The sequence below is a fragment of the Peromyscus eremicus genome, chromosome X (genome assembly GCF_949786415.1).
Source record: "Peromyscus eremicus chromosome X, PerEre_H2_v1, whole genome shotgun sequence".
NCBI lineage: Eukaryota > Metazoa > Chordata > Mammalia > Rodentia > Cricetidae > Peromyscus > Peromyscus eremicus.
The window spans coordinates 86646990-86672885 of record NC_081439.1 but is presented as its reverse complement, the minus strand read 5'-3'; the positions used below and the strand labels follow the sequence as shown (position 1 = coordinate 86672885).

At 35.5% G+C, this 25896-nt stretch overlaps 1 protein-coding gene across 1 annotated transcript in view; it reads right to left on the bottom strand.

The window, feature by feature from the left end:
• Nucleotides 1–25896, bottom strand: part of Il1rapl2 (interleukin 1 receptor accessory protein like 2) — a 68368-nt gene that overhangs the window by 7409 nt on the left and 35063 nt on the right. Inside the window, exons 3-5 of the mRNA XM_059251499.1 lie at nt 21194–21339; nt 12998–13138; nt 6821–6991 (exon numbers count right to left, since the gene is read on the bottom strand). Of these exons, the coding sequence (XP_059107482.1) occupies nt 6821–6991; nt 12998–13138; nt 21194–21339 (458 nt within the window). The remainder of the gene's footprint in view (nt 1–6820; nt 6992–12997; nt 13139–21193; nt 21340–25896) is intronic.

Below are 25896 nucleotides of genomic sequence, written 5' to 3'. Positions count from 1 at the left end.
GTCCTTGTTTTAATAAAGCAAAGAGTAAAATGAAGGAGGAAACACAAATAAAATAGAAACAAAGACCAGCAGTCCTAATTAACTGCGTCTAGATAGATATGTATGGCTTTGAAGACTTCAGTACCCTTCTCACTCTAAAGCTCTGGATTGGCTGTAGAGGTAGAGAGGACAGGAGCAAAACTAAAACTCTGTATTAACAGATTCTTCGGTGGTCTGCCTCTAGCTACTGATAATCTGATTTTGCAAGTTAATCAATTAGCAATTGCAAATTGTTTTTGTATTGGTACTTGTAGTTATGTAGGAGTTATTATCAGAGTATGTGGCATATTTTTTAAGTTAAAAGATCAAATATTTAGGGTCTAGGCATGCATAATTTTGTACTCTACCAGATTCAGATGAATCTTGCAAATTAAAGACACAATTATGTACAGCTATTATACAAAAATATATCATTAGAATGAGATGGGATGCATCAAAGCATATAATACTCTCAGTTTTTGGTGAACAATTGTTAACTAATAAACATCAACAACAGTATCTTTAAAAATATAGGTTAATATATCAAAAATTAAGTTAAAATCTGTGTGTTTCCTATATAACAAAAAACATATTTTCACTACTAGGTAGCTATGATTGAAAATTTCTCAGACTTTTGGCATACCAAGAAGCTTCTAATGAGGTACTTTTATTACCACTTGATTGAAAATATTATTTGGATTTTTCCACTTTGTCAGTTGTGAGAGTATCCATTATTTGCTACCGAGGCAGACTCCACCATTTTCCTTTAGCTGGGTGCATGTGTAGGGATGTACTTCCCATGTGTGATATTAAATGCCCTACAAAGTCTTCCCTCTTTCCCCTACTTCTCAAGTCATTAGCTTGATAGTTGACAATTAGTTAGCAGGGTTTAATTTTGCAACAGAAAGTTCATTCTTGACTAACTACTGTAAGAATCCTACTGAAGAATGATTAGTGGGTAAATCAACAGTTAACTTAGATTTGCTCAGAGCTTGTGTGTTGGGGGAACTTTATTCTGTTACATCTATGATTTTGGAGGCCTTATTTCTGGTAGTGAGTTCTTCATACTTGGTATTGCATTTCACCTGTGGGAATAGTGTTTACATTCTGTTTTCTTTCACCTCTTCACATTTGAAGACTAATCAGAGAAAGAGAAATTGGAGCATAACACGGCATCAGAACACCCATGCTCTGTCTTCCTTCCCCCTTCTTCATCAGCCCTAGAAAGGTGCATATGTAACTAATTGACAGCAGTGTCAACTTACTGATTATGGAATAAAGCTATTACTGCTCATGGAGATTGTTCTGTATTTGCTTCAGTGTTAAGACATTATCCTGCTCATTTGATTGTTTAAAAATGCCTTTACTTTAAACTCCATATTTCCTGATTAAAATTCTGCACAATGGATTCTAACATCTACCTCAAATGTTGATGGGAAAACTAGTCAATTTAACCTTAGTCAATTTTGGAGTAATTAGAGTATAATTTCTGCTCTTTTTTGTTTCTAGCATGAAGGAAATTGTCAAGACACCTAATTTTATACTATGTGAGTAAATTTCAAACAACGTTTTAAGTTTCATTGGCTGTACATGTCACCTCTGCCTCACACTTTTTAGGTCACAGACATTAGATTGCCTGGAAAAGGATTTTATTCCTCCCCAAGGACAACTTACTTGAATGGTGTCCAATCTGTTCAGCGATTATAAGAACTATTGGCAATGCATACTTACAGGTCTATGCACAAAAAATATTTTTTTGCATGCTTCATTTCAGAAATGACTAGGGATCATCTGACAGCAGATGTATTCTCCAGTCATTTGTCATTTCATTGTGAGAACAATCCCATGGCTGGTCTTAAGCATTAAAAGCCTGAAGATTAGATTAGTGAGGAAAGTTTAGCAAATACATAAAATAAGATAATTGAATTTGTGAAGAAGTGCTGCAATTCTTGAGTGAGAGAGCCTCATAGAAATTTGGGCATGAAAGTAAGTAAAAAACAATATTTGAGATCAAATTTAGAGATATAATTTTGAGGGCCATGGTTGGTCAGCCATATACATAATAATACTTTAGTTCACTAGTGTCTTTTTCTACCATAGTCATGCATAAATAATTCATGTAGAGATCTTCCAAATATTTATATGAATAAAAGGGGAAATTGAGGTAATGCTTGTGAAGGATTGTTTTCTTCTGTAAGTTACCACTTACAGAGTTATATTTTTGTCCAAAACTTCTGCTAGAATAAGTTTGAGTCATAATTGTTACTAATACATTTTTAAGGACCCTTCTGTCTTTTAAAGGTAAATAAAGAATATAGGATTGATTCTTCAGTTTTATTTTATTTTATTTGTCTTAGAATGCTCCTTTCCCCTTCAAACCAGTGGGCCTCAGCCAGATCCCATAGCTTTTTATACTTTAATGTTTCATAATCTGTGCAGAAACTCTGAGATAAGATGGGTCCAAGAGGCTAAATGGTACTCATCCAAAAAATGTCCTCAATTTCAAGATCTCAATTGCACAGCTGGGTTCTGTTGGTCACATGTCAGCTTCAGAGCACATCTGTTCATTCCTCAAGGATCCACTAGGCCCCATGAACACAATGTGCTCTGTGTAGGGTACTTTACACCACAAAACTCAGCAGCTGCAAGGGTGAGAAAATCTCGACTTCTCAAGTTTGTGTCTCTAGGCAGTTTGAGTAGGGTGTTTTCTCTCTGGCTTTCTTTTGGTTGCTTGTCACTTCTGACATACAGAGGCTTGTTGGCAACAAAGTTGCTTTCACTGTTCTCAGGGACAGATGTTTCTAGTCTGGGAAGAAACAGACCAAATTTTTACTGGAAAGTACAAATTCTTGCCATATCCAGGCACCTAACCTGAGAAAACATAAAGAAGATCTTGGCCGCTGGCTCACGAATGGAAACGTAGTTACTGCCAGGAAAATAATGCCCCAAATCTAAAGACTTGGTCTCAGAATTTAGGGAAAATATTTGTGTCAAATATTCCCATCTCTATGGTTCATAGCAGGCACACAACAATTTTCCCAGTAGGCGAGTGGTAAAACTCCAATTCATCTGGAAGATCCACATCTTTTTATCAGTACTTTCTGAGAATTGTTAATGGAGAAAAAGAGAGAGACAGGGAGGGAGAGAGAAAGAGAGAGACTGAGACTGAGATACATGCACCTTTAAAATTCTGGGCATTAGAAATATTTTGAGCTGACAGGCTTGAGTGGAGTACTGTGAAAGGCAGAAAAGTGACTGAAGATAAATGAAAGGGAGTGACATTCAAACTAATTTGATTCACAGAGGGTTATCATTCTGCATCAAGAAGAATCTTATGAAGTTTGCTTTTATAATCGTCAAAGGTCTTGTTGCTACTTTTGGAGGGATGCATAGTCTTGGGTCAATATGCATTAAATGAGATGTGAGGGACAAAAACAGCTTATAATATTGTAACTAGGTCCTCCCCACAGGAATGTGTCTATATTTATATAGCATAACCTGTTAAATCTGTACCAATGGCTGCAAATTCAGACCACAGAAGCTTCTTTAATAACACACATACACCAGGTCCAAAATGTTCTACTCTGTCATTCATGTGTAAATCAAGTATATTATTCATATACTTCATCGACTTCCTGAATGCGTGCTAAAAATGCCAAGGAAAAACTCGTTAATCGTGACATGGTGACTGCTCAGCTAGCACTGAAATGTTGATGGAAAAGAAAAATTGTCAAAGAGCCTTTTTAAGAACCTCTGCAGGTTATACTCACAAATCGGAATTCAGAGAACATGAATTCCCTAGTTCAGGAAGGAAGGATTAAAAGCAAACACCCTCCAGTGGTTGCATCTAAAAGTTTCATAGTTTTCTCAAATGGCTGACTGTTGAAAAAATATTTTCATGTACCATCTAGTACTCTGGATCAAGTCCCTGCTCATTCTGATGAGTGTAAAATCTCAAAAATATGAAAATGATCTTCTATGGACTATCAAATCTTTGCTGCATTTGATGTGTAACCTCTTTCTAGAAAGTAAGCTCTAAGAGCTGGAATCATGGTTGGTTCACCCATCACAGTACTGAAGTGTCATCAACACTTACAAAGTGCCAATAGCACCAAAGTCTTAGATGGAACATTGGCTTATGCACTCGGGTTTGTAACAGATTATGCACAAGAGTGGCACATTGTTTAGACATATTGATTAGTAAATTAATAGTCAAGATAATTTAAGAGAATTTAAAAAGCATGTTATATTTGTGTTATCTTGAGGACCAATCTGGGAGGAGTTGGGTAAAGGAAAAGAATATGATCAAAACATATTATATGATGCCAAGCGGTGGTGGTGCACGCCTTTAATCCCAGCACTTGGGAGGCAGAGCCAGGAGAATCTTTGTGAGTTCAAGTCCAGCCTGGTCTACAGAGTGAGATCCAGGATAGGCTCCAAAGCTACACAGAGAAACCCTGTTTCAAAAAAAAACAAGACAAAACAAAACATAACAAAAACAAAAACAAAATGTATTATATCAACATTTCAAAGAATTAATAAAAAATATTTTAAAACAGAGGACTACCAAAAAGTAAAGACCTTGCTTATTTTCATTACTTGTTCTTCTCTTAAACTAACACTGTTGAAAATATATTAACAGTTATGATGAGGCACCAAATCACTTTAAATTGTATTAGATGACAATATCATTATGAAGATTAATGAAATACAGTACAATACTCATGGAACTTATAATCATATTGGTAAGATATAAATAAATGGAATGCTACAAAAAGTTACAAAATACAACAAAATATCATAGGTCTGCACATTTATAGTCAAAGAGTACATATACACCATGACTTCGAGGGCTGAAGAGATTACAACAGATTTTCCATAAAATCAGTAAGTGATATGGAAAATAATCAATAGGGTCTTCAAATGGCTAACATGAACAAACACAGTGCGGAGACACACATAATGCATGTCATAGGCACAACTTGGCTTGTATAGAAGCTTTGAATAGGTAACAAATAAAATGGTCAATAGGAGAACAATCTGGGCTAGTAGCCAATTATGAAAGTGTTTAAGGAAGGTTATAGATTTTATCTTGGAAGAAACAGTGAAAAAAAATCAAAGTTTGTGGAACAGTGCTTTGGTACTGTTGGGGATGCACACATGTTAACGGATTACATGGAACAGTGAAAGTATAAAGAAAATAGAGATATAATCAATATTATCAGAGTCATAAAATTGCTGTCTAAGCTAGGATAATAGAAGTGAGAATGGAAAAGACACAAGGGACATGTTTTGGGAGAAAGACACTGAGGCATAAAAATGACTCCAAGGCATCAGGATATTCCTTGGGCAATCTATTGCTATAGCATTGTATTTCAAGTGATGAAAGTAGGCAAAATTACAAAAAGAAAAGAGTAGAGAGACCCTGGGAAAAAGAAGCTTAGAGACATTTTCATTGAGGAAAATAATTAACTTGTAAATATTGTTTTCTTTGGACCTTTAAATGCACATTAAATGCACCTACTAGTAAATACACTCATACATACATACACATGATACTCAAGAAGAAAGAGAAATAATAAAGACACAGTTGATTCCCATTTGTTTCTCATTAGCTTAATAACCATGGTGAGCTGACAGTGATCTGACATACTACTGAGGAACAGTATGATCTAGCAGAGTGAGATCTATATTCCATATCCAGCTCTATTTTTGACAGCCGTGTGACCTTGGGCTTCTTTGAGCCATTGTTTCCTCATCTGGAAGATAAATACATAAACATTGTCTCTGTCTTTCAGGCAAGCACGCACACACACACACACACACACACACACGCACACGCACACGCACACGCACACGCACACGCACACACACACACACACACACACACACAGAATTGTAAGTCTGAAATGTGATAAATGTCAAATTATCTTAAATGCCATCAAGTCTGAAGATAAAGATTTTTTTGTAATTATCTCATGTGTATAAATTCGCATATTTAAGAATTTCAACAGACACATATGCAAATATGTTATAGTCCATTGATTTTTCCTCAATATTTTTAAAAGACCTTTGAGGGCAGGGACAATCTCTTAGGCCTATGTTCTCCTTATATTTTACCATGTACATGTTCTAAACAAAGCACATGTTTTTAACAAGAACAAAGCAGGCATTTTGACTTGAAACTGGATTTACTCTGAAAGCTCAAATGTAGCTTTCAATATGTAGCATTACTGAAAAGTAGCATTCAAAGCTACAGTGTCTGGCACATCTTAAACTTTATTTAAATATTAAATACATACAGAAAATACTGCTCCCAATGGCGTCATACACCTTTTAAAGTGGATTTTTCCATAAATCTGTGAATGAGTGACAAGGCATAGTGAATAACAAGGATGAAAGGCAAAGATTCAAAGGTATTAGTGATATTTATTATATTTATAAGTAGAAACAATGACGGAAGACCAGCTTGGGAACTGCAGCACACCGAAGTAACTTTAACTGAATTTTACAGTTTATTTTTAAATGAAATGTCATTATTACCCCAGAAACTAAAGCGATGTAATAAAAACCACACTTATAATATAAGTTTTAAAACCACACTTAAGTTATAAATGAGAATACCTTCCAAAAACTTCAGATGCTCTAAAGTCACAATATATATACAAGGAGAAATTTGAATTTGAAAACTCGTCTACTGTGAGAAACAGTTTTCTAAAAAGTTGGCTCTGGAGCTTGCCACGTCCATATAATTTGCTGAAAGGAAAGGAATGTTTTAAATACAAAATGCAAAGTTACTTACTTCCACTTGGAATCAGATCTCTTTCTGGGATAAAGAGTTTATATCCATAGTGTTTTTCTAGGACATCTGGCAGTATTTCAAGAGCAAACTGCTCTTCCTCAGTATTGTCACAGTCCAACGTATCTTGATCCACTTTTGTGTAAGAGAGATAGGCATCATATTCTTTGTTGTCTTAAAGAATAACAGTAACAACAAAAGTGGTAAATATTAGAGGGTTCCCTTTGAATATTAGACATCTGTAACAACTAACAAGCAGGAATAAGCATTGTAATTAGTGATAATCTTTAAAAACCGGAAAAATAATTCACGTTATAGGTAATGCAGTCTATTTTAACATAAATATTTCATATGAAATGACCTCAAACTGTTATGAAGTGGGCCGCTTAGAGTCAGGACAAAATAGAACAAAGATTTATTATTTGTGCCATTTGGTGAGGAGCTCCATTTGTGATATTCAGTGATTTCTGTAAATGATTATCTCAGTGTGTTTGAATGCAGGACTAAATCAGCCGAAGTCATGGATTTGAACCCTTCATGTGCCAGTTGGTTTGGCTCTGCCATTTAGTCACAGACTGTACCTCGGTTTGCACAAATATGTGCATGAGATCCAAAAGGGGCTGGGCCCTAAACTGTGAAAGATTGAAGTAATCCAGCTTCACTCCTGGAGACTGTACTCACATATGCCACACTTCCAGTTGGTTAGTGTCATCATCTTCATATACAAAAAGCAGTTCATTACCAAATAGCAGAAACAGCAGCTGCCTTTTATACAAATACATTGCCTGTTAGTCTTGTTCAGCCAAGTAATTCGACACAACTTCCAAAAGAAGCCTTTGTTTCAAAATATACCTCCTTCCAATATTGCCAAACTAGCTCTTCTCTTCACACGTTTAGTCATGGAGTTAACTGTACTTTGCAAGCATATTTTTACCCTCCTTTGCTGTACTGGATCAGAGCCAATCTCTCTAAAGTACAAATGTTTATGTTAATGAACACAGCTATCTGTTTTGTTAGCCTCCCCATATGTTTTAGTAGGAACATATCAGAAAAGTTGCTGTATGATCAAAATTCTCTTATTAAAGAAAATTATTTTTAAAGTTAATTTAGTGAGCATAAGTCCATGAATAACTAATAGTGCTTATTAATACCAGTTTCTTGAAAACATTGATTTTGAAAGACTGGTGAGCATCTATTTCTAAAATACATCAACATTTTCCACTAAAACAGAACTGATTAGAATATAGTTAAAATTTTGTCATATGGTATTTTATAAAATAAGGTAGGCATTTACTTACCTACTCAATTAGTATTTTGGTCCTAGTGACTGGATGGGGTGTAAACTACAGGCATAAAGCAAGAAACGCATTGCCCTATTGTTGGAGTAGGTGGGAATCCCTGAGACTTCTAATATGAGACTTATGTTCAAATTCTTGTGCAATTCTACCCCTTTTACCTCTGCAAGAAGAGACCTATGGTTATTGATGTTAAGATGGTGCCTGAGATCCAGAGGAAAGCTGAACACACTTAAGCATGCCCAAAAACTGTACAAGGCTTCTAAACCTTGCTTAGATTTCTTGATTGCCTAGGAGCAGATGAACACAAAACAATGTCCTGGATAGTTGAGAAGATCTTTTGGCTTACAAATTGGACACATTCCACTGTTATACATAAAACTCTACTTGGAATTGGAAATGTTCTCCAGCAATGCTAATGTAAGAACCTCCTGGAAATGCTAGCACCTCTGCCCTTGCTCCAATCAAGCACAGGATGCACCTGCAGGCCCCTGACTTTCTCCAGCTGTAATTACTCACCTGGGACTCAAAGCTGCCGATGATGCACAGCTGGAAGAATAAAACAGTCCAAAGGACAAAAAGCTCTATTTCTATGAGTAGAATATATTTTATTGTTCTTTGTAGATAGTATTGCTGCCTCAAACTCCATGTCAGGCTACACCATTGTTTCCCATCTCAGAAACCTAACTAAACTGAACTACATATTACTTTACTCATCAATGATTTGTTGAGCATCTACTGTGTGCTTAACTATCTTCAGTGGCTATGTGACTCTATCATCTATCTACATTATGAGAAGTTTTAGAATCTTAGCCCACTGCTTATTCAGACTGTGGTGATTTACTCTCTGACTATGCTGAAACTCACATGTACCTGGTACTGTCTTCACTTGCTTTACTATGCCCTAATATTATAGCTCAATACATACATGTTCTTCTAGTAAATTATTTCTATATTTTCATATACTGAATCAGTTATGAAAAAGAATATCCATGTCTTTAGCATGTTAATACTTGAATATGTACCTGTATAATCAGTTTTACTTAGAATTCTGGAAGCACATCACTTTCTGGGAAAATGGTGCTTTGGTTTCAGTTATGTCCCTACAAGGTGAATAAAAGGTGAAGGGCATATTGTAGCTGGCTGTAGCAGGAAAAGAGCTCTCAAAGCAACCATGTCAGATGTCTCAGAAACTTCAGGATGCCAGCTAGTGAGCCAGCAATGACTCAGATGCCATAGCTTTAAAAGGCACTTCAGCCTTATGTAGAGAGCCAAGAAATTTTCATGAATAGCCACAGCTGTTGCTTACAAAGAGGGACAAGATGAATAGAGTAAAAGTATCAACACGATGCAAATAAAGTTAACAGGCAGGCTTGACAATTGTTTGAAAACCAAGAGGCAGTTCTGGGACACCACTTTTCTAGACACCACTAATGAGTCTTCTGTACTAAATTATGCTGACTAAACTTATTTGAGGAACCAGAAAATAGAGAACAATGCAGACAAGGCATTAGAAGGAAGGCGGCTGGCACAGTAGTCATCAAAGCTATGCTGTTCCTAATGAAGAGAGAAGTTACAAAGACAACCAAACTATTTGTGGAGGAATTTTTCTCGTTGCTACACCTGTCCTTCCATATTTTCAAATCTAATTTTAATTTTGTTCATCATCGGGGAGCCATTCCTGTTTTTGCAGCCCAGTTCTCCTGTAGCTATACTGAACACAGTCCTAAGCTTCTAAAGGGAACAGAACTCTGTAACTTTGTTGATTATCATATACCCAGTAACTAATTCAGGACTTATGTGTATATGTGTATATAGTGTTGATCTGAATGGAGACTATAAGAGAATGAGACTCTTAGATATTTATTGAAAAAGTGATAGATCCAATAAATAAAGCAATCTGTGGTGAGTGAAAATGAGAGGAATCAAAATTGGCTAGAACATCAAAGCTTATTGGATGAATTCTATTTTATATAACAAATCCTTTCCATAAAACTTTCATGAAATTCATATATGTGTATGTACATGTATGTGTGTACTTGTGTATATTGCTTGTTTTGAAAGCCTGAGGACCTGAGTTGAATACCCCTAAACCCATGAACAAACTATGTTTGTACTCCCAATGATGATAACATGGGAGGGGAGACATCCCTGGAAGCTAGGCTGAAGTTTCAGGCCAATGAGAGACCATGTCTCAAAGAAAAAGTATACAGAAAAACTAAGTTGTATTGATGAGATGTTAGAATATATAAAATAACTCAGCACTTAAATTCAGTGGTTGAGAACTCTTGATGTACAAATATTAGAACTTGAACTGGAATCTGAACACCCATGTAAAAAATCAGGCATGTCTTTAAGTGCTTACATACTTGGTGTTGGTTGGGGTGGCAGAGGCAGGAAGATATCAGGAACTCTTAGGCTAGACAAGCTAGCTAAAATGGAGAGCTTCTAATTTAGTGAGAGACAGCATCTTCAAGAAGCCAAAGAATGATAGATATCCTTCCCTGACCTCTGCATGTGTACACATTGGCACATGAAGTCACACATGCATATGCATGCACTGTATATACAATGCAAATACAAAAAAGAAAAATAAACAAATGAAATTTATTTATTCATCCTCAGCATACACTTTTTGACATTTTAGGATTTATTTAGGCCAGTACAGAGACTGTGTGCTCATGCAGAACATGAAACATTTAATTGTTACTTTGTAGTGGAGATCTTTGAAGTGACCTCCACCCTTTCCCTAATCCATCAGTCTTGTACTAGAGCATACAATTGTATAATTAAAATTCTTATTATTACTAGACATTTTTGATCAAATGGACCATCTTAGAACTAAAGATGCAAATAGATCTTTGTAAATGCAATGATATTACCATGAACTTAGTCTTACATTTATATACAACAACCAGTCAGTTACTAATGGTTATTGTGTACAGATGATGACAGCAAATAATTAATATAGAGTAACCTAATAAATTGTATTGTCTTTTACTGAGATTAATACATTGCTCATAATTGTTACTCAAAGCACATTAATCACAAGAGCCTCTTTTTCATGTTCTTTCATATAGAACACACACGTTCTCTCCCTCTCCCACCCTCTCTCACATACACACACACACACACACACACACACATACACACACACACACACACACACACTCCTTCCTAGTATATACTTCAGATGTATAAATTAGACGTCTAATTTCCAATATTAGAAACAGAATATTATTAATTACATTTTCATGCATATAAACATGATCGGAACCAGCCCTATTTCTCTTTGTGAAGATATTCTTGAATATCAGTGTGTATTATCTTAAATACATGGCTATAATTGCTGAGTAAATGCGCAACTTGAAAGTACATTTTTCAAGAAATATTGGCCTAACTTACTGTGAAAACAATAGTCAGCTAAGATCCGCTTATACCAGTATTTGTGCAAAGTAACAATAATGTCAAAATGAGATTTCACAAAAATTTTGTCATCACAGCTATCATTATAAAAATAAAGCAAATTAATTAAATCTTCTTCGAGATGAAGACTTCACTAGAAATGTAAATAAAAACTTACTCTTCAATATTTCAGTAAACTAAACACCTTTAAACTTGACTTTAAAGGTAACTGTTTGAAAAGTATATTTTGTTTAAAAAACTGATTTACATTGGACACTCTACATACATATTTCCAAGGTTTATAGTAGTTGGGGAGTGTGGGCATTATATATATAGTAACGATATGATTTCTTGTGTGTGATGATATAAAAAAAGCAGTTTGACTTATGGGGGGAAGGATATAATCAAAATATATTTAAATTTAAAAATCATTTTAAATAATAAATAAAATATAAAAAACAGAAAAATTACAATTTATTCTCTTGAAAAAATGAAAATGTTTCTGAATGTTCAAATAGAAAAACTTAGTACAATAACTGATTGATACTTCATCTATAAGATTTCTCAAAGTCATGTAAGGCAAATATAGTAAATTTATATGGTACTGCATTTGATACTTTTCCATTGCTGTGCAATGCTTCCTGAGAAAAGTAACATATGAAGATGTACTTTGCCTTAGTTTCATGATGGTGAAGATATGGTAATATTCATGGCAGCGGGACAGGTTCCCCTTTTGGGCGATCAGGAAGCAGATCCCAAAGAGAAACCGATGCCTAGCTAAGTTCATCCACTAGCAATGGACTTTCTCCAGCTAGGCTGCATCTACTTCAGGTCTTACAACCTCCTAAAAAACTCCTACAAGCCAGGCTGAGTGTTCACACATATGAGTCCATGGGGGTTGCCACATATTCAAACCATAACAGACACATTCTAAATTTGTAACTTTGGAGTCCTCTTTAAGAATGGTAATAAAATTATTAAAAATATGTAAGTTCATGTACATTTTTGAGCTGTTAAAAGAGCATGCCCATACTATAAAAATATTTTTGCATGCATGATTGCCTTCTTTATGATAGCAATTGGTAAAAAGGACCTGTATCTAAGTTTTAATTTTCTAGACAAAAACAACATGTAAATTTATTCTTGTGTTTTACTAAGGGAAAGGGCTTTCATAGCAGTTGTTTGTCTCTAGATCAAGAAACATCTTGCTCAGTTTTGTTTTATTTAGAAATTATGGCAAACATAGGAAGACTACATGAATAAGATTATTTTTAAAATAATGCATTATACACTTTATCTAGATTTGCCTAATCATGTTTTTTCTTCATAAACATTTTTCCTAAATTATTTGAGAGTAAGTTGCACATGTCATAATCCTTTATCCCTAAATATTTTAGTTTCTGTTTCTAATAATAGAAATAGAGTCTTCCATGACCAATTATGCCTATTAATTGAGGTTGGGAAACAGGAGATGGCTTACCATCAGTTTCATCACCTCCGAAACGCTGTCGGTAGAAGAGCATCAATTCTATGTTGTAGCATTTGTAGAGCACCACCAGCAGTATAAGTAGGAGGAAGATCGCTCCCAGGCCCCCCGCAAGCTCAATTTTGTATATTAAATCTGAAGTAAACAGAACAAACAGAAAAAGGTAATTAAATCAGCAACACTTGGAATTTCCCCAAATTCCTCTATGTAAGAGATCATTCTGCTTTTCTTTTCGGAACATATTGTACATGACAAATTTATCTTGATATGTTAGTTAATAAAATTAACTATATTTGGAAGCTTTGAGCAATTTACTATTACAGGTAGTAATTGCATAATAAAAGAAGTACTTAAATCCCAATTAAATTTGAAGACATAGCATTTTCACACACATTTCCTTAATTGTTTATCAGGGAACTATTAAAGCTCCTTTATTTTGGATTCATGGATAATGTTCTGTTGCTTCTGTTAAAATATCTTGTTGGTTTAGCAAGATTATCTCCTGTACTGCTCAGGCCACCGGCTCTATTCTTCTACAGTAGAATAACATCATAAAATTACTTTCAGAATCAAATAAAATCTAATGAGTTTGCAAGATTTAACTGTTCCACTTAACCTCAATAGAAAATAATCTAATACACGTTAAGCAGGGGGAATTAACTTACCCATTCCCCATACATATTTGAATAAATTACTATAATATATTTGTGATATAATATACCCTGAGGAACAAAAAGTGAATGAGAAATCTAGGTTAATCATTTAGCCTCTTTGGCCAACACCAATGTATGTTATACTTAAGCTTTTCCACTGAGGCATTCCTGGAACTCTGAGAGTTGGGATAATTAAATCAGCACATAATGGAATGAGACAATAATGTCTCCTAGGCTCAGAGAACAGTGGATTACCTGTAGCTTAATTAGTAATATTAATAAATCTAGAGAGATCATCAAAAAGGGAGCGTATCATGGAATTTAGTAAAATAATAGTCAAAGGATATTTTAGATTTTGAGTTCAGTGTTTTCCAAAGGAGATATGCTAAATCTGAGAGAGACCAGAAAAGAGAAATATTTTCTATCAAGGGACAAGAACATCCACTGGCCTCACAATTAAATGAAATTGCCTACAAGATTAGGTGGTCTCCATTTAATCTAATTCTGTAATCATCAAGCAAATACTCTATTACTAATTCAGCTTACCATGTAACTAGAAACTGGCAAGGGAACTGACATTTTATTTTGTGCATTAGTTGCTTCTGACTATGGTTGGCATCAGTCATTTTCCCTGGGTAGGTTGATTCAAATTTCTGATTTGACTGTGACTCTTGAGAAACACAGACAACTTTTCTTTGGTAATGTTCCTTTTCTTTATATAAAATCATTGCTTAAGAAAAATAAGTCATGGTCAATGTAACAAAATCGATTTAGCATATTATAATTTATAAAATGGATGATTATATTCTGATATATGTGTGTGTGTGTGTGTGTGTGTGTGTGTGTGTGTATACTTTACCCAGTCTATTATTTACTTTGTAAATAAATTTGTATCACAAGAACTTTTAATCAAAATTACAGATATAGAATTTGAGACTCTATAGTTTAAGTCACTTAGGATAAGAATCTTGGTTTCCTAAATTCAAATTCAAGATTTTTTTTATTCCACTACAGCATTATCTACTTTACCCTGGAAATGATAATGGGAAATTATCTCTATATTCTCCCATGGAAATCTTGGTGATATTTCTTCATACCATGTGACTCGTGGAGAATTTCGTTCCCATTATTTGAGCTCCAAAGAAAGAGGATATACTACAATTACTAGTAAGAGTAAAATTAGTTGAGGAGATTTCACATGCTATAGTCATGGAAGGAGGGGGCTCCTGGGGTTCCACATGTGAAGGAAAGTAATAAATTTTGTGGAGAATGAAGGAATTAAGTTTTACCAAGGAAGTAGACCTAGAGCTGGACACAATACAGTTGATTGGGAAAATCACAGAGTGGAAATGGAAATAAATGCAACTCTCCTTTCTTGAAAGCAAAAGGAGGAATGACGGAAAGGGGAAGAGAATGGAGCTGTTGTGAAGGACAAACTGTCTATGATGAACATGATGAGGAGACTTGGTGAGCAGGTATGGGAAGTGAGTATCTCTGCCTTACCTACTAAAAGTGGAATTCAATTTGAAATGAAGTTCCCACATTTTAGGCAAAAATAAAAACTCCCTTTACACATTAAGCATGCCTCTTGTCTTACAAACTGGTGTCCTAGGAACCACTGACTATCTCTGTCTGGGGCATAAAGCAAGCTTGCAACTTTTATTGGGAAGCAAATCACAATCTTCACTTGTTAACTCACCACTTTTTATCAACAATACATCGCAAATGACCAGTGCTACGTTGGAAACAATAAATGTTTCTTTGTTATTCTGAAAAATCAACTTCTCTTTCAACTTACAGCCTTGATTGACTTAATTCAAATGCTTGTTCCTGTTTTTACAACAATAATTGTTCAATTTATTCTCTTCTCTTTTGTTCATTGCCCTCTTCCCTCTTGCCCCCCCTCTCCCCTCTCACTCTCTCTCTCTCTCTCCCCTCTCCCTCTCCCTCTCCCCCCCTTCTCTCTCTCTTCTACTTCCTCTCTGGCCAGAACAGCTCTCAACTGTCTTCAAAGTCACTGAATGGAAATTTTCCCAACAACTTCTATGTTATTTACAGAGTACAGTTGCTATTAGGTAGATGGAAAACTTCAGCAGCCAGACCAATTTGTGCTCCCAAGTAGCAGGCACCCATGTCAGCAGTAAATATACGGAAGAGAATCATGGTGTGAAAAGTACCTTTGCGGTTTGGGGGTCCATTTCATAAAAATGCCTTTGAAAAATATTACATAATGGTGGGTGTTTAAGTTGAAAACCATGGACCTTGACTCTGAGACCCAACAACTATTCTTTGATTCAGCCAAGGCAGTCTTATCAAAAGATAAACATCCATCTTATAATCAGAGGGTAAAACTGCCATCAGCCAAATGACATGTGGCTTTTCTTTTGTCTTCTGTTTGCATTTGCCGTTTTCTATCCCAGCAGGATCTATACTACAAAACATTTCCTGACTGAGAAGCCAAAAGTCATTTATGTTGGTCTTTGACTTGTAAATACTTCTTAAAGATAACTATAACCAAGGAAGAAACTTTTGAGTGGTTACAACTTTTTGTAGGCACTCATCATACATGTACAGTTCTTTTGTATCTTCTTAGTTTGAACCCATCTATTTCTTCAGTGTGAACACAAAAGGTAGACATTACTCTATGGGAAAATATCAAGTGACTCCAAGAGACAAAACATGGTGTGTGTGTGTGTGTGTGTGTGTGTGTGTGTGTGTGTGTGTGTGTGTGTATGTGTGTGTGTTTGAGCTTGCTTCTCTAACTTAAAAATTAGTGAATGAGTTTGGAGATTGACCTAAGGATTTCTGCTGTGACCTGAACGTTAGCATCTCCTCAAAATACATATTTGTTGATATAAGGATGTTGCTTAGTGGCTGTACATTTTTTAGAGACCTGAGTTTGATACCCAGCATTAAACAAGCACTGTGTGTTGACTTGTCTACAATATAATGCCATTAAAATTTGGGGCCTTTGAGATATAAGTAGCTCAAGAGGGCTCCATAATCATGAATGAAATAGTACCCCATTTAGAGGCCATAGAGAATCTTCTTACTTCTTTTCCTCTGTGAAATCACAGAATACACTGGAGGAATTGGTACTTACTAGAAAGGGAATATTTTAGCACATCGATCTCTAGAATTGTAGTTGTCAAATCTGTGGGGTTTTTATAAACTGTTCAGTTAAAGTTATTTTGTTTTAGGAGCCAAATAGATTAATAAATAAATTACTGCTGACAAGTAGGGTAGTTCTATAACAAATACCTACAGATGTGGAAGTAGCTTTGAAAATGGGTAATGAATGGGTAGAGGTTCAAGGAGATTTGATGTACACTGTGAATATAAAGAGCCTTATGGGAGAGAATGTGGAAGATTCAAAAGAAGATGAGGACTCCAGGGAAAGGCTCAATTTTAACAAATGAATAACCCTAAACGGTTCTGAGCAGGACATTGGTAGAAATATGACTGGTAAAGGCCACTTGATGAGGTCCTTACTAGATAAAAATCTATGAAAACCTAGATCTTGGTTTTTTTCTAGCCTCCAGAATGATGAAAAACATATTTCTGTTCTTTATAAATTACACAATCCAACATAGCCTCTTAAAATCCTAAGAGAGCTTGCTATAGCACTGTAAGAGTCCAGGTAGAAAATGCTAGGGGGAGCGTGAATGGGAGGAAGCTAGATGGGGAGGCAGAGGCACAGAGTGAGAGGGGAAAGAAGAAAGAAAAGAGATTGAGATTTAGTGTCATACCTATATTTTGTGGGAAATGGAGTATGTTCAGAGAGGTAGAACTACTTACCACAGTGTTTTAGATTAAGTTCATAATCTTGGTTCACCAAGAGGGAAAAATCAGATGGATCTCTTACTACTTTATAGTTAGTTAGTTATACTTTCTGGTTAATAGTTCTTCAAAGAAAACAAAATGATAGGTAAATGTAGGAGCTTACAGTTAAAGGGTATAATATTTTGTAATCCCTGTCTACCTTCATTGGATATGTTGGAGGTGAATTTTCACTTTATAAAAGCCATTTTGGGTTCAGGGAATGATTTGTCACAAGTTTCTTCTCCATAAGGATGACTTAGGGGATTTTAAATATTTGACTTACAGCCCATTAATAAGTCATTGTTTCATAAAACAAGATATACTCACATTTTAGGTGGAATTACCACAGCCAATGAGATAAGGCTCTAGTGATAAAGTCCAACAGGTTTAAATATCACCTTTAAATGTTTCTTATCACAAGATAAACTTGATTTGGTTTTTCAAAATTCCAACAGGTTCACAAGGACTTGTGCCTTTCAAATTTCTGAGAGCTCAAAGACCAAATGAAGAAAAAATAACTTCATCCTTTAGCAAAGCACAGTGAAAACTTTAACTTCCACCTAGAAGAGTGATTTTATTGAAATGAAAAATGCTTTAAGAAAAATGAATACTGTTGTTTATTAATTAAAAAAATCATCTTTATCCTCTCAGCTTCACTTGAAAACTTTGAAGCTTTCATATCCTGCGTCAAAATCTTCTAGAACAGAATGATGGGTTGACCTTTAGGTAAAATGTGTTTCATCAAGTTCATGTTTTAATTCTTCCTAATCGAGAACTTTCTTATTTTTCATATACATTTGGCCTTTGAGACCTTTGACTTTTCACCTCCAAGCCTGAGTTAAAATCTTTAAAAATAAAAGAAATGCCCTGAAGTAACTGAGGGCAAATAGTCAGACAAGTTAATAGATAAAATGTTGTTTTACGATCTCTTTTGTCTTTCCTCTCACTACATTAGGCTAGTCATATATGAGGAGAGTTTCCATTCATTTATTATGTTTTATGTACTATGTATACAGTTGTCACTAACATAAGAAAAATCTCTATAATTATGGAATGTACATCCTTGGGACAGGGAGAATGCAAGAAACAAATGTGCAATATAATATCCAATACTAATTCATATACTGGAAAGAAACAAACTTAGAGGGCACACAAAAGTAATGAATTATATTTTATATGAGGTGGCCAGGGAGTGCCTACTGAGGCCTGTGTGATTGGAGGCAACCATGGGAACAGCTGGGGAAAATGTTCCAGTCAGAAGAAATCAACAAGAAATAAGGGTCTAAGATAGGACAATGCTTGATGAGCATGAGAAAATAAAAGAAGGCTGTTGAGTACTCCATTTGCTCTAGATGGTGGTAGAAAGTGAGATGAGCAATAAGAGCAGATTGTGCAATAGTACAAGTTTGGGGTTTCATTCAGTTCATTTGAGCTTGTAGCTCCAATTTAGGTGGTGGCAGTGAAGCCGAGAAAGTTGTCAAAGCTGTGACAGCCTTTGAATGTTGAACCATGGGGTTTAGTGGTGGCCTAGATACAGGACATGAGTAGAGAAAACTAGAAGTAAAGGATGACTTTGACTATTTTGACCCAAACAACTAGTATGATGATGACAGAGATGAAGAAGAACAGAGGATCATGTGTATAGGCAGAGGAAATTAGGGATCCTGTTTGGGATAAGAGAAGCTTGATGTGACTATGGAATATATAAGTTATTGCATGTTATTAAATAGGCAAATGGATATGTAAGTCTGGACTTTGTGTGAGGTAAGAACAAGTAAATTACAAGCAATGGGATAGAGACTGAATGAGATCATCCAGAGATTGGATGAGAAGAAGCTAGAAAACCAGGGAATTTCAATTTATTTAAGTATAAGGAAAATGAGACTTAATGTCAGTTATTAATAATTTTTGTCAAAGTTCTTTGCAGATGATATCAAAAGCAGTAGAGTTTTACAGTGTCCTCATGTCCCGTTGCAGATTTCTAGAGTTTTAAGAACTGCCAGTTGTTGTTTTTACTTTTAAATAGAATAGATTTATTTTAAAACTCAGATTATATCTGTTCCCACTGGCTTAATTATAAGATCTTCCTTCATGTTTTTTTTCCCAAAGAAAATTTCACATTGGAATATATATGTTTTGTATAACTTTTGTTAAATGTTTATATTTCTTTCCATTCTTACTATCTCAGAGGTTTGAGGATGTCTATTTTCTTTGTCTATTTCTCAATACCTAGCACATGTCTGCTACACATGAGTTCTCAATATTAAAAGAGCCTTGTGATCATTTATTTAACCAAGATGCATTACAAGTGTCTATTAGTGGCAAAATACTATCTAAGTTGCTTGAAGATGAAGTACAGCAGTAAACCCTGGCCTGGAGAATCTTGGAACCAAGAATAAGACCCAAAGAACAAGGACAAAGTGACTTTTGCCACAAGGTATGTAGGATTAGGCAAAGCCTGTGCTAATGTAGGAAGGTATGTATATGAAAAATTACTAAATTTCAGTATAATAAAGTACACTTTTTATATGGGATATATTTTATATCTAGTACATGTTTATTTAAACTGCTAACTTTACAACATAGATATTGTTACTCCTATTTTACATATGAGGAGACTAGGGTTCCAAAATTCTAATCAGGCAAGTCACTTAGATTTCCCCAGGTGGATGAACCAGATCACCTGAACCTGGTGGCACTGACCTCCCTTTCCATATTAGACCCCTTTATACATAAACACGCCCTTATTTTAAGACAGCATCAAGTCCAGTCTTGTGAGACATGGTGCTGCTGAGACAGAAGCGTCATTCTCAGAATAAGCATGCTTCCTTGCTTCTTCTGGAGATTTCATCAGGCTCAAACTTTGGGTCTGGCAAGAAAATGGAAATTCCATCTTGGCCAGTAGATGTTACTAGTGTTTTTGCTGATTGAATCTGTTCTATTGTTCTATAGTCTAAGCAACAAGTGGCCTGATTAAGAACATGTGTTCTGCTATATTTACAAACCCTTTCCCAGGTGATCACACAGACTCTTTAGCCTTTTTGCAGTAATGGAGACTTCTGGTAAAGACTTTTAGGATGCTTCTTTGGCACTGTCTAGTTTTAGCGCTTTTATGCATAAATTTAGTTTCTTTTCTTTGCCCATCACAAACATTACCACCCATTCTAGAACAAAGTATTAAGAGAGACTTTTCCAGAAATGCCAAAATACTTAGAAATATATCCACTCACTGAGGGTCTTTCAATAACATGTCATGTCACCAAATAAAACTTATGGTGTTTATGACAACTTTTCTTATATGATTTTACTAATTACTTATGTTACATTTTATTCTCGAATTTAAAAAGTAACTTTGTAATCTGATAATATAATGTCTAACATTTCAACTAAGCACTATAAGAAGATGAAACACAGAGAAAACATTGAATGTTATTCTATGCCAAAATTTTATGTATCACTTAGAATTACAAACATGGCACATTTTATGTCAATTGAATTAATGTATAACCACACTTTATTTTTTATTCATTTCCTCCTGCTATTGAAGGTTATAGGCTTTTTATTTTTGTTAATATGCACAAGAGAAATATTTCTCCTTAAAAAGACAACAATAGTTTAAGGAAGTTTTTATTAAATGACAAACTATGTCCAGAAAACATATTTAGTAGTTATTAATAGTTAGTGAAGATGTAGTTGTGCTTATGAAAAAGAGTACCCTTTTTACGTAGTAGAACACTGGCATGTTTCCGTCCATTTCTGTTTTCCACATGGCAGGTATAATTAGCCAAGTCAGCTTCCACCACTGAGTCAAAGATGAGTGTCAATTCCACTTCTTTTTCTCCAAGATGCTCTTTGAGGAGCCTGAAAGAAAGACAGTAGACTTGGCTGCATTTGTTTGAATGAGGCAAAAAGCAGTCATACAAAATCCACAAGATGGTAAAATAGCACAACTGCCTGAGGACTCTGTTGGGTTACCAAGTGCTCTGGTTAGATGTATGTGAGTGTATCACCTTCAGGAAGAAAATGCAAAATGTGAAGAATAAATAAGAAAAGATGTGAAGAATTTATTCATTAAAAAAGAAGCAACAATATGTATTGTTGGTAGTATTTTTTACTCTGTTGCTCTTTGTTCTTTTGGGGGCCTGTCACCCAGCTACCAAATAAATACAGGGAGGCTTATTATTAATTATAAATACCTGGCCTTAGCTTGGCTTGTTTCTAGCCAGCTTTTCTTAACTTAAATTACCTTATTTACTTTTTGCTTCTGCGATTTTACCTTTCTTTTACTTCTCTAATCTTACTTTCACTCTTACTCCATGGCTGACTGTGTGGGTGGGTGGCTGGCCCCTAGCACCTGACTCTCCTCCTTTTCTTGTTCCTTGATCTCTTTTCTCTCTTTTTATCCTACTATTTATTCTCTCTGCCTGCCAGTACTGCCTATCCTTTCTCCTGCCTCACTGGTGGCTGTTCAGCTCTTTATTAGACCAATCAGGTGTTTCAGGCAGGCAAAGTAACACAGCTTCACAGAATTAAATAAATACAACATAAAAGAATGCAACACATGTTTGCACCATTAAACCAATGTTCCACAGCATGAACAAAAGTAACACATCTTAAAATAATATTCTACAACAAAAATGCCACTAGGATTTGATAAATAGAGCATATAAGATTTGTGTGAAAAAGGAGGAAACATTGGTTTAAATGTTCTAAATTTGGTTTATGAAAACTAATTGGATCTTTACACTATAACATAATGGACAAAATCTGTACAAGGATAGGTTTTATGTCAGAAGTTAGGCTTTATAAAGGTGTAAAGAAGGGAACATTAAAAATGGTGAGTGTAAAGCTAGGCATAGTGGCACATGCCTTCAATTCCAGCTCTTGGGAGGCAGAGGAAAGTGGATCTCTGTGAGTTCGAAGCCAGCCTGGTTTATAGAGTGAGTTCTAGAGCAGACAGGGCTGTTACACAGAGAAACCCTGTCTCAAAAACTACCAAACCCTAACCAAAAGAAAAAAAAAAACCAAAATAACAAAACAGAATTAGGAGCATATGAAAAAATAAATTGAAGGTGCTTAGTGACTTTTAATCTCCAAATACTAGTAAGAATCTCGGTTTCTTTTCCCTAGCTTGTTATCCAATACAGTATTTGGCCCTGTTTCAAACCTGGATGCCCCGCCATCCCCATGGCCCTGATATCACTGAACCTTGCTCCATTCTTGTTCTTCTGTTTCTCCTACTCATGGAAGAAACCCTGTTCTCAGTGATATTTTCTCACAGTCTTGCTGTTTTCTTTCTGAATCCAATTGCAAGGGGCCTTGGATGGCCAGAAACAGAAGAGCTGCATTCCTAGCACTGGCTGCAGAGGGCCAGAATTCCTGTTTCTTCAAAGACTTATAGTTTCACTGGTGTCTAGCTACCTCCTTGATTAAAGACGTGTTTCTTATTCCTCATGCTTTTGACCAAAAAGACCAAATTAAAGTGGCAGAAAAATGGCTGTTCATTTCTAGGGTAGCTGGCTAAATATACACATATACTAGTAAACCTAAAATGCTTTATGTGGAAAATTAGAGGTGACAGAGTAATTTTTATCTTCTTCATGGATGTATAATCATGAGCACAAAGAAGACTTCTCTGATTGACTGGCATTGAGCACAAAGTCAGGCCGGGACCTTACAAAGTCTTTTACTCAATTGGTGCTACAGTTTAATCCACCTTTAAACTGGAAAGAATAAATACTACACTGGGTGTGAAATTGGGATAGTAAAATGAGTTAAAATAAGTGATTTGAAAAATAAAAACAATCACTGTCACACTTAAAGGAATGTTATTAAATATAAATATTTCATTATCCAAAGATAGAGTGTTCATATTTTGGCTCCTCCCAAAACAATTGAATTTATGTTAATTAGCATTTAATATTAGTTTGGTTTACTCTCTTTCTAGTTCTTTGAGAGATGGAAAAGCTTTAAGTGAAGTTGGAAGAGGAGAGCTGCTAGAATCCGAGAATCCCCTCTACTGGTATCTGAAGCTCAAAGTAAGTTCTATGCTTTTCTAAAAAAAAAAAAAAATATTAAGAAATTTTCTATTCATTTTACATATCAACCTCAGATGGTACTGGGCTAGGTTCTACAGTTTTTAAAAGTTAACCCTGTTTCTGTTCCCTTCCATTATCCAAGGGTTGACAATGTAGCACATATAGGTCAAGTGAGTCTTCTATGACCTCTTACATTTATGTATCTTTGAGATCTCATGTTACTCTTTGTCTTTATATTAACTGCTTTACTGACTGCCTGAAGCTGGAATTTCTCCATCTAACCTCTCTCTCCGCATACAGTTGGGAATTTATGATGTTTATGGTTTATATTGACTTTTGTTCTCTTTATTTTCTCCCTTCCCTTGGTAAATCCCACTGTGTTCAATTGTGTTAGCATCGTGTAAACTGTTGTGGAAGAAGCTCTCTTAGTTCCAGAAGTCTCAGAGGCACCACAGATTTCATTTGATTTAAAGTATCACATGGAGGGCAGCCGCAGCCTCTGCCAGGCACGGGGCAGAAAGCTGATCCTGCTCCTTGCCACGAAGCCTTTCCCTCCTCATCTCTAATGCAGTTTCCAAAAACAGATCTCCACAGGCTGCAGAAAGAATTTGGAGAGAGGATTGAAAAATGATCCTTCTTCATTCTATTAATATATATGAGGTGTCTTAATTATCAGCTCTTAAAAATCTCGAGGTGATTTGCTTTTTTGGAATTAAACAGGAGGTTGGTGTTTATGTCCATAATTCAGTTTGCCGAGCAGTCAAACTTTCCTACCAAATATTGATATATAAAAAAATCCATCAATGATGCTTTTTCAACACCTAATAGATGTTGAAACTTTGTGTAAGAGAAATATAAACATTCTAAGGCTCAAACCTGATACACTAAGTTCTAAAATTTAAAGGAGAAGGCAAAATTTACATAATTGAAAAATTATAGAATGGATGAGGCCAAGAAGTGTTACCACCCCAATTGTGATGAGCATGGAATTTCAAAGCACACAGTACAAATTAGCTTTTAAAATAGACTTGCAACAGTGGCTAGGAAAGAGAAAAAAGAGGCTGCTTTCCAGGAGAAGACAGTCCTTTTTGTAGAATGTGTGAGACTGATTTGTATGATTGATAGAGTTTACAGGTGAGGGTATCCTAGAATATACTTCAAATAATCTGAGAAGTATTTCCTTCTAATGATAATAATGGGAATACTAAGAGCCATGTGAATTTTGAATTTGTTTTAAACAGTTTATTTTGGGTATAACTCATCACCAAAAATATACAAAAAATTGATAAGTTTGAACACACATATCTTTCCATTGGAATTTTGGCCAGTGGACTCTGTTCTGCTTTATCTTTATTTTTTTATTTTTTGCTATGATAAAACACTGAACAAAATCAGCCTTTGGAAAGGGGAACAGTTTATTTGACTTAACTTTCAAATCACGGTAGATCACTGAGGAAAGTCAGAGGAAAAACTCAAGGCAGGAATCTAGAGGCAGGCATCATGGAGGACTGATACCTGCTGACTTCCTCTCTGGCTTGCTCCATGACTCATACTCAGCTAGTGTTCTTATACACTTCAGGCCATCTCCATAAGGTGGATAGTGGGCTGAGCCCTCTCACATCAATCAAGACAATCTCTCACAGACACAGATGGCCATAGGCCAATTTAATCTGTGCAGTCCACCAACTAGGATTTCTTTTTCCTAGATGACTCTAGGATGCATAAAGTAGACATTAAAAACTAACCAGGGCAGAGTCCAAGAACTAGAATTTAAGGCAAGCTATATGAAGAGGTAATATTAGAAAAAAATAGAGATTAATTCAGGTGAAAGAAAAACCACAAATGTAAGAAATTATGGCTACAATATATTCTTAGAAGTATTACTAGAGCAGCTATGGTGAGAGCTGTCAGTAAAATGCTTGCTACACTGTGAGCATGAAGACCCAAGTTCGTTTTCCTAGCACTCAGGTACAGGCCAAGCACAGCATATGTGTATATATACCCCGGGCTGAGAAAGTGGACATAGAAGGGTCCCTGGGGCTTGTTGGCCAGGTAATGTGCTGAATTAGTGAACTCAAGATTCAGCAAGAGACATCGTCTCAAAAAATAAGGTATATAAGACACCTTGGTTACAGGACACAGAAAAATAATCTTGAATTGGCCAGGAATCTCTGTGTTGGCTAACTGTCAAATTACTGTACGTTGCTATGAAGGCTTATGTGGAAGAAAAAACATCAATGGTCTTACCCAGCATTGGACCCTGCATACTATGATAATGAAATTCAATGCAAGATGTGCAATAGTGGCATGACTGTTTACAGGGGTAACCAATCTCTTGATTGTATTTGAGGCCTGCTCCCCATAAGAGAGCCTGGTACTG